This window comes from Pangasianodon hypophthalmus, chromosome 30 (genome assembly GCF_027358585.1).
Source record: "Pangasianodon hypophthalmus isolate fPanHyp1 chromosome 30, fPanHyp1.pri, whole genome shotgun sequence".
Taxonomy (NCBI): Eukaryota; Metazoa; Chordata; class Actinopteri; order Siluriformes; family Pangasiidae; genus Pangasianodon; species Pangasianodon hypophthalmus.
Window position 1 is genome coordinate 474,750 of NC_069739.1, and position 10,000 is coordinate 484,749.

Below are 10,000 nucleotides of genomic sequence, written 5' to 3' on the forward strand. Positions count from 1 at the left end.
ATCACAGCACTGTCTCTAATCAACGCCATTATTCCCCCTCCCTCCACCCTCCTTCACCGCACAAAACCCCGCCCACTCGCCCTGTGATTGGCCGGCGGCATCCCTCATCCTGCGCTGTGATTGGCTAGGAGTATCCCGCCTGTCTTGGTAGTTTATATATTCACAAATCAAGACCCTTTAGGTCTCCAATCGTGTTTGCCTGATTTTAAAAAAACAACAGCTGTTATCACACAAATAATCATCTTTTCTAAATGTTTATTACTGAAAACATTCAAGATTGCACACACATATATATTTTTTTTACTTCAGGTTGAACAACTGAAAAAGCTTGACATGTTTCTAAACTTCTAACCAACGAGAAGCTCGTCTATCACTCTCTCGTGGTTAGCTTGCTAACTGACATGACAACGTTTCATTTAAAATAAAATTTATTTATTTACTCGTGTAGAACCAAATCTAATCACTAGGTAATGCTGTTATATTTATTAACGATACATTTTTTTTTTTTTTACGAATCGAACCAGGCACATAAATATCTACCTAAATATTTTCCCGTTGCTATGCGGCTCGGGGTCCTCCCAGTCATCCAATCAGATTAAACCCGGAAGTTAATGCCATACAGAATATTATGTATTATTATGTAATGTATGAATTATATACTATATCTTTTTATTAATATTTTCGCTGTAATTAGGTCTCTGATCTGTGTAGATGCGGTTCAAATGAAAGGTTTTAAAATGTAAATGAGTAAAATGTAGTAAAAATATTACATTAATGATGACATTAGCATTAACAGTGAAGTGTATGGATTATACTGTGTTACTCAGCTGTAAAGTTTTATTAGATATTAATAATTTATTAGATGTTAATAAGGAAAAGGACAGAATGAGAAATATCATTCTATGACTTCTTTCTTTCTGCCATGTTGCCAGGAAATCTGGGATTTTTATTCATTTTTTAAATAACGCTGTGGTGGTACAGATGATGTGGAACATGTTTATAGAGTTTATAAATGATAGAGTAAATCTGTTCAGGATTATAAATATAATAAAGAAATAATCTTTTCTAATCGACTGCTCGTGTGATTAACATCACAGGTGTCTGATGCTGGAACTGATGGATTTTAATAAAATAATAATCCTGGGAAAATAAAAGACTGGGAAAGGTTTACAGCGAAAAGAGTGAAATCCTCAAACCACAGCAGCTGGTTTATAATGAACCCACACACACACACACACACACACACACACACACACACATATGCACACGCACATTATTGAATTTTTAGGAGGAAGTGTGTTGTGTATCCTGTCCCTGAGGCCTGTTTCTGTGTGTGTGTGTGTGAGAGAGAGAGTGTGAGAGTGTGTGTGTGTGTGTGCTTATCAGCAGCACCATTTACTGCAGTTAATCATTCACACACATCAGCCAGAAAGGAACCAGTTCCTCCTCCAGTCACCACGATTTATACACACACACACACACACACACACACACTTCTCTCTCTAACACACACATATACACACACCACACCTCTCTCTCTAACACACACACCACTGACCCACAGCACACCTCTCTCTCTAACACACACACACACCTCTCTCTCTAACACACACACACACCTCTCTCTCTAACACACACACACACACACACACACACACCTCTCTCTCTAACACACACACACCACACCTCTCTCTCTAACACACACCCTCAAAAAAGTTTGCACACCCTCAGGACAAGATTTTCACTCTGATTCATTAAATCATTCACTCACTCATCTTCCTCTTCACCTTATCCCGGTCAGCGTGGAGGAGGATCCGGTGTCTATCCACACACACACACACACACACGATTTATTATAGGCAATCCACATACTGTTTTCTTAAAATAAATCTTTATTTTTACATGAAAGTCAAAATTCTTACATCGTAAGCCTTCCCAGGAAAAAATTGAAATAATGACGTTAAGTGGAGATTGTAGGAAAAAAAAACAAGAAGTCATTATTTTGGGCTGATGCTTTAATATTGCACATGGATAGAATTTTAAACTCCTTAGATAGAGGAGAGAATTCAAGACAACAAGATCAGGTGCTTTTTTAAAGTATTTCTAAAAACTTCTCTCGCAGCGCGCTCATCTCTCTTTCACATTTCATAAATATTATGTATTAATTGTGATCCATTTTTTCCACTTTATATATGTATGAGAATTTCCTAACAGTAGTGTGTGTGTGTGTGTATCAGTGTGTATCAGTGTGTGTGTGTCAGAGTGTGTGTGTGTATCAGTGTGTGTGTGTGTGTGTGTGTGTCAGAGTGTGTGTGTGTATCAGTGTGTGTGTGTCAGAGTGTGTGTGTGTATCAGTGTGTGTGTGTGTGTGTGTGTGTCAGAGTGTGTGTGTGTATCAGTGTGTGTGTGTGTCAGAGTGGTCTGATGCTGAGTGTGAGGTCACGGCCGAGCGGGGGAGCGATGTATCTCTCCTCTCTCAGTAAACGCAGCAGCAGATCCTGAGCATCGCGAGGCCACCGAAACACACGAGTGCTCTGTAACCACAAGGGGACATGACTCTACACACACACACACACACACACACACATGTACACACACACACACACACACACACACATACATACACATACACATACACACATATACACACACACACATACATACACATACACACACACACACATATACACACACACATACATACACATACACACACACATGTACACACACACATATATACACACACATACACATACACACACATACACACACACACACATACACACACATATACACGCAGCAGTTAGTACACTCTGTGTTCATATCACATACACTACAGATTAAAATGTGAATTTTCAAGGTATTAAAGAACGATGTTCGTACTTTTTATCCGTTTATAGTTACATGTGATGTTAGACGAGTCAGTTCCTGTCGTTTACGCTACAGCAGCTATAAACCGTCGTTCTCTCACTTTCTCTTAAAGATAATAAAAGAACGTAGCATGTTACTGAGAAACCGCAAAGACGCGTAAACTCCTCCGTCCTGAAGTTACAGCTTCACCTCTGACTGTTACAAAGCGCTGACACTGGAGACTCCTTCCATCAATGTTACATAAATGTTCATCAATAATTATTCACATAGAGCGTCTGCTGTACACGTCCCTGTGAATGAGCTGTTGCTATGGAAACGATAACGTATTAGAGCGAGCGCATTAATATAAACCTGCGCTACTGTCAGAGCTGCTGTTATAGAGAATTAATCAACACCTTCTGACCAATCAGAGTGCAGGATTCAGCATCGCCGTGGTATAATTCAGTTTTACTTGTGCAACATTTTCACAAAGCAGCTTTAGAAAAACTGATGCTAACAAAACGTGAAAATCTCACAAGAAACTACAAATAAGCCCCGCCTACTTTAACAGGAAGTGCCCCTTTGATTGACACGCAAATTGACCAACCACACAACTCACCACTCTCTGCTTTAAATAAAACTCCTGAATCATTTTTGCTAATATCTCACTAAAGCTAACCGTCATCAAAAGTGCGCTTAGCCAATCAGATAGCTAGCTAAGCCGTCTGTGGGCGGAGCCTCTGAGTCAGAGACCGGTTATCAACGATAGCCACATTAGCATTTTTGTCCAAATGTGTCTGTTCGCTCACCTGGTTAGCACTGGGGAAGAGAACAGGGACGAGTCTGAAATTTAGACAGCGCTGCTGGATAAACTCGTTCTGCAGCTAAAAAAATATATATATAAAAAAAAGTTTAAAAATAATTGAATTTAAAAATTAAACAGCACGTTGTTTTCCAGAACGTCCTGTTTCTGAAAAAGAGAAAAAAATAAAACACGTAATAAAATTATTTAAACTCTTCTTTCAAACTGAGAGAAATGCTAACACCGCTAAACAGCGAATAAACAGCTAGTAACCACTCACTATTAGCAATGTGTTAGCATTGCGGTACATTCCCAAAACATTCAAATAAACTGAATTTCACAGATTGCTAACATTAACGATATGTTTGTAGTAAATATATAATCAGAATGCTAACACAGCTAACAGTAAATTAAAAAAAATGACATTGGGATGGTTATGCTAGGTGTTCAGCTCATTTAGCAACATTAGCGCTTAAGTCTGAAAGTCATTCTAACGATTAAAAACAAAAACTTTAAATTATCATGAAAATAAACACCTCAGGTAAATATGCTAAACATGCTAAAAACATAACAGATAAAAAAATAAAGGAATTTAATTATTTCATGGATTAATTTGACTTTAAATAAGTATGAAAGCAGATTAAACTCCTGATGCACTTCCTGCTGCTGCAGCTAAGCTGAAAATGCTAACACACTGAGGGAAAAGTTAGCATGACATGACACAGCAGTTAGCATACAAGAGCCTCGCTAATTTTCCCTCAGTATTTATAAAGTGTGAAAAAATAAATAAAAAACACCATCTGTGTTAAAGCTACCGTCAAAATGCTAACACAGCTAACAGTTATGCTAGCTTCCGCTTACTATTAGCAGTGTTAGCATGTACGGCACTGCTGAGTAACTGTAAAAATCACAGAAAATGACATGAAAATCATCTAAATAATTCAATTTTTAAAAAATTAAAAAGATTCCTGAGGTAAAAAAAACACAATCTGTGTTTTTAAATAATAATAATAATAATAATAACAATAATAATTTACGGCTCAGCTAAAAATGCTAGCAAAGCTAACTGTAGAGAAAAGCTAGCATGAGACAGGAAGTTAGCCTAGCAAGGTCTGGTTAGCGCTATAGCACTATAGCAGTTAGCCTGCATGGCTAGTGTGAGGGAAGAGAACAGGGACAAGTTTAAAATGAAGAACAGAATTAAATAAATTAAATAAATAAAATTCAAACATTTTATGTGGTTTAGCATTTTATCAGCAAAAGTTTATATTATACTGATTAAACTACAATATACATACATACATATATATATATATATATAGAGAGAGAGAGAGTGAGAGAGAGAGAGAAAGAGCAAAGGATTAGCATGTAGCATTAGCATTCTATTAGCATTTGAAACTCGCACAGTTATTCAGGCGGCCTCAGGACAGGAAGTGACATAAGGTAGGACATTATTAAAGCTCGTCACCTGACTGTGTATGTACTTGGTGTGCAGGCCGTGTTGGTCCGATCCGTCGCCCTCGATGTCGATCTTGTATTTCGGACTGATGACCATGATGATCAGAACCGATTTCTACAAAATCAGAAACATATTTACGATTTTCCTCAGAATGTAAAACGTACAGCAGGATGTAAACGTCGATTCGCTATAAATCTCTCCGTCTGCGAGGGTGTGTTTAACGGTAGCTGTGCTAACTCAGATGTTTTACAACTCTTACTAAGTTAGCATCAGGCTAGCTAGCTAGCTAGTTAGCAGATAAACGTGTGATAAAATTAGTCTCTCTTAGACAACTAACTAACAGCCAATAAACAGCTAGCATCCACTGACTGTTTGCAACATTAGCATCAGAGTTAGCATCGTTAGACCTGCTAGTTCCCAGATCATTCAAATAAACCGGTTTTATTACAAACAAACCTGTTAGAGTGCTAACATTGCTAACATTAATGACGTATTTGTGGTAAAACTACAGTCAAACATGCTAACACAGCTAAGTTGCTAACTCAGCTAACCTGGGACACTGTTATGCTAGCTTTTCACCTCACTTAGCAATGTTAGCATCAGGGAAGAGCACAAGTCTGAAACTGAGGCAATGTAACAGCAACAATAACGGGATAAAAACTAAACTTTCCTCCACCAGCAGGGGGCGCTGTACACTTTACAACAAAGTGACGGGTTTTATTTGTTTTATTTAATTATTCTATAAAATATTCATACTAATGTATTATAAACATAAACAAACAAACAAATAAATAAAATAAACAATGTTGCAAAGACTGAGTAGATGCTGCTCGTTTTATTAATTTACTTAAATGAATGATTATATAATTTCTTACAAATAAATATTTTTTTAACAAAAGAAAAAAAGAAAATTGCAAATAATGAGTGGATGCTAGTTGTTTATAAACAAACAAACAAACAAAAAACGTTTCAAGTAGTGAGTGGATGCTAGTTTTTTAAAAACTAACTAACTAAAAAAGGAATAAACAAACAAATAAATAAATTATTTTGAATAGTGAGTGGATGTTAGTTGTTTATTATAAAACAAACAAACAAATAAATAAACAAACAAATTGTTTTGAATAGTGAGTGGATGCTTGTTAGTTATTAAAACAAACAAACAAATAAACAAACAAACACATGAATAAATAGATAAATAAATAAACTTTCAAATAGTGAGGGGATGCTAGTTGTTTATTATAAAAATCAAACAAAGAAGTAAACAAATAAACAAATAAATTGTTTTGAAAAGTGAGTGGATGCTAGAAGGATATTATAAGAAACAAACAAACAAACAAATAAATAAAATTGCAAATAGTGAGTGGATGCTAGTTGTTTATTTGCTGTTAGCTGTGTTAGCAATCTATCCTAATAATTATATTTTTTAAACATTAACGTTTTTCTATAATAAAATTAAAGATGTAATATTGTAATATTTTATGTAATAAAATTAAAGATGTAAAACTCATTAATTTACAAACAAACAGAGATTTTAATAAAAGTAAATAATAAACTCACGTCCTTTAAATAGCTGTCCATCCACTTGTTGACGTCCATCTGCCGCACGGCGTTATCGAAAATATCGATCTACAGCAGAGAGAGGAACGGAGCCGCATCACGTTCACTCACTCAAAACAACCGTCATGCGATAACTCGTTAATGTGATAACGAGCTCGTTAAGGAGACGAGGTGATTACTGAGACTCACCGCAGGTCTGAAGCCTTGATTTATCAAAAACGTCACAAACGGAAAGATCTCCTCCGCCACGTCCACCGAATACGTGATGAAAACGGTTCCTGAAAAGCACAAACATTACTTCTTAAAAACTTCATTAATATACATTTATGCAAATTATGTAAATGAGGAGGTCACATGATCAGCCTTTCAGTGTGTAAATGTTGCTGCTTTAGTTTTGCACTGAGGCTAATGTTGCTAACAAGTAATGGAAGTCTATGGCCTCCAGTTTAGCATCTCTGTACGTCCTGACTCCTCTCAAAAAACCCCCCAAAAAACATAAACAACCGGGAATTCTGTCGGAATTCTGTCGGAATTTTATCAGAAGTCACGTAGAAAGGACACACAGAGAAACGAAACACAAAACACTTCAGCAGCAGGACTGAAACGCGGCTTACGGCAGTCGTCCGGGAGACTGATGGTGCGCCTCACTTCCTGTGCCAGGACACGGCCCGTCCTGATTGGCTGAGAGGGAAGAACGCACGCCTCTGTCATCACATCAGGTGTGTCTCTCACACGGGTGGTGGCCTGGGGCGTTGCCATGGGAACCGCAGGTTTGAGATGCATCTGCCTACAGGTGAACGTACAGAGTGTGTTCATACATTAATTTATTTATAAATTCGTAATTTATATAACGTGTGTGTGTGTGTGTGTGTGTGAGTGTGTGTGTGTGTGTGTGTGTGTGTGTGACTGTGTGTGTGTGTGTGTGTGTTACCTGGCTTGTTTCTGGTGTTCATGTATGTGTGGTGGTAGCAGGTTTACAGGTGGAGGTGGACATCTGGGACATTGAGGATCTACAGCATAGAGAGCTACACACACACACACACACACACACAATTAAATAAAAAACAAATCATGGTTTCTGTGGTAAAAACTTAAAGCAGAGAAAAAACGCAAAGAAAAAACGAAGAAAAAAGAAAAAAAGGAAGTAAAGAATAAAATCTAGACGCAAGCAGAGATCTGCGGGGTCCAAGCACCAAACATGGACCTGCTCAGCGGTAACCAGCGAATCCGAGACGCCGACTGAAAGCCGATTGGTTGACGGCAGCCGAATAATCGTTAAAAATCCGCTTACAGATTAACGCAACGATGCGGTACACCGAATTTCATCGTGACAACGCGGCGTCCACTTTTCGTTACGTTGACTTTGCGTGCGAACGCTGGAGACCGGAAACACAAGCTCCTGTGAAGAAGTTTCGCATTTTGCTGCGTTCCAAAGTTCAAGTTTGGTGAACTCTGACCTGCGGGGCTACACGTGAGCTCAGTGTGTGATGTCATTAAATAAGCTTCAAATCTTAAACAAATCGTGTTCAATATGCAAATTACTAGGGAATAACAATAACACCTTAATAAAACAGAACCTGCACGCCGAGCTAACGTAGCTAATGAACGCATGGTGGTTGTCATGGTAACGTTAAATTCGGACAGGTCAGTCTGTGGTGTTAGCTAGTTTACTAGCAGCTAGCTAAGTTAGCTAACGTTAGTAACATTAAGGCTAGCGGGGAGAGCAGGAGGACACGGGAACATGACTTAATTTGCATATTCATGAATATTCGTATCAATATTCTGGTATTTGCGTGAGCTGTAGCTGTACGTACGTGAACGTGTCGGTCCAGGTCGAGCGAATCGGTGCTCAGTCTCTCCCACATCGGAGCGGAGAGGAAGAGGCGGCTCCAGACTCTCCTCATCCTCGCTCGGAACGTTCCAGTGGCGTTTCACTCCGTAACCCGCTTCAGGAAACATGGCTGAGACGTTCTCACACAGCTCGTCCTCTAGGGGGAGCCGGAACACACCTCCCAGTGGACGCGGGACATGATGTGTGCGTGATGCGCCCAGCTCGGTGGGCGTGGCTACAGGAAATGCAGGCCCATTGACCTTTAACCCCAACGCACGATCTCTCAAACAGGCATCTGAGCATTCGACCTCTCGCCCATCGTTAACCATGATGTCATTTCTTGGGGGTGTGATGTCATCAGCACGTGCCGAACACTTCTGACACGCCGGCCAGGCCAAGTTCAGAGATGATGATGTCATCACCTCGTCCATCTCGACCGGAAGGCTGAGATGAGGACAGGACGCTTCTGAAAGAGAGTCAAAGAGAAAGAGAAAAAAAAAAGAAAAGAAAGAAGTCATGAAGAAGAAAAGAAAGATAGTTTTTATATCAGAAAGAAAAACGACAAAACAATACAATGAAAAAGAGAATGAAAATGAGTTCAGAAATAAACAAACGTTGCTAGTTTTAGAATGCTAAAAAAGGAAATAAAAGATAAAATGAGATTTTTTTTTATATTTTAATTCTATAATTAATCAATGCTAATGCTGCTAGCATGCTAAGTAAACTTTGGCTAGTATTAGAACACTTAGATGAGGACTGGAAATTACAAAAAGAATGTTTGAGGAGTTCATTTAATAAGAAACTTAATATATTCAAAATACTTAGCAGGTTAGCTTAGCAGGTTAGCTTAGCAGATTTGTGTTTTAGTTTCTGAATGATGAATTTATTCTGGATCTAACTGGAAAAATGATGGACATGTTAAAATGAGTAAACGTGACAAGAATGCCCAACTGCTAAAGCTAATCTGTGGATGCTAAGAGCACCAAACTAGCATGTGATTGCTAGCATGTGATGGCTAAGAGCGCTAATGCTGCATTCACTCCAGGAACACTTTTCAGTCACGACATAAAATGGTGGCTGTTTTTTTTTTTTTTTTTTTTTTTTTATCCAATGTTAGCATTAGCGTTAGCATTAGCTGCTGTTAGAAATGTCCCAAAACTCCGACTCATAATTCCAAACATATTCCCAACAACTCCTCATTTCCTGGTGGAGAATGCTAATCTGTGGATGCTAACAGCGCTAGCATGCTAGCTTCAGGCTGCTAAAGCAGCTCTGGTTTTCTGATGAAGTTGAAATTGTAAAAAATTAACTGAAGAGAAAAGTAGATGCTACGATACCTGAACACGACGCCATCATTCAGCGGATTAACCTCTCACATCCAAACTGCAGCAACAACATCAACAACAACAACATTAACAACATTAACATTAACAACATTAACATTAACAACATTAACAACAACAACAACATCAACATTTACATCAACAACATCAATAACATC

At 38.3% G+C, this 10,000-nt stretch overlaps 2 protein-coding genes across 4 annotated transcripts in view; both read right to left on the reverse strand.

Annotated features, from left to right (window-relative positions):
* The window catches only part of rev3l (REV3 like, DNA directed polymerase zeta catalytic subunit), an 18,234-nt gene extending 18,188 nt beyond the window's left edge, over nucleotides 1–46 (reverse strand). The window contains exon 1 of the mRNA XM_053231612.1: nucleotides 1–46. This exon is cut by the window's left edge and continues 1,014 nt beyond it. The gene's annotated coding sequence lies outside the window, so the exon portion shown is untranslated.
* A 1,826-nt stretch (nucleotides 47–1,872) lies between these two features.
* Nucleotides 1,873–10,000, reverse strand: part of traf3ip2a (TRAF3 interacting protein 2a) — a 9,300-nt gene continuing 1,172 nt past the window's right edge. For 2 of the 3 annotated variants that reach the window (XM_034301872.2, XM_034301873.2), the window contains exons 2-10: nucleotides 9,837–9,882; nucleotides 8,483–8,965; nucleotides 7,600–7,693; nucleotides 7,283–7,455; nucleotides 6,858–6,946; nucleotides 6,669–6,737; nucleotides 5,121–5,225; nucleotides 3,660–3,734; nucleotides 1,873–2,558 (exon numbers count right to left, since the gene is read on the reverse strand). In XM_034301872.2, coding sequence (XP_034157763.2) covers nucleotides 2,412–2,558; nucleotides 3,660–3,734; nucleotides 5,121–5,225; nucleotides 6,669–6,737; nucleotides 6,858–6,946; nucleotides 7,283–7,455; nucleotides 7,600–7,693; nucleotides 8,483–8,965; nucleotides 9,837–9,855 — 1,254 coding nt within the window. In that variant the 5' untranslated portion in view covers nucleotides 9,856–9,882 and the 3' untranslated portion in view covers nucleotides 1,873–2,411. Of the gene's footprint in view, nucleotides 2,559–3,659; nucleotides 3,821–5,120; nucleotides 5,226–6,668; nucleotides 6,738–6,857; nucleotides 6,947–7,282; nucleotides 7,456–7,599; nucleotides 7,694–8,482; nucleotides 8,966–9,836; nucleotides 9,883–10,000 lie in introns of those variants that run through there. The other variant, XM_034301874.2, reaches the window with a different exon arrangement.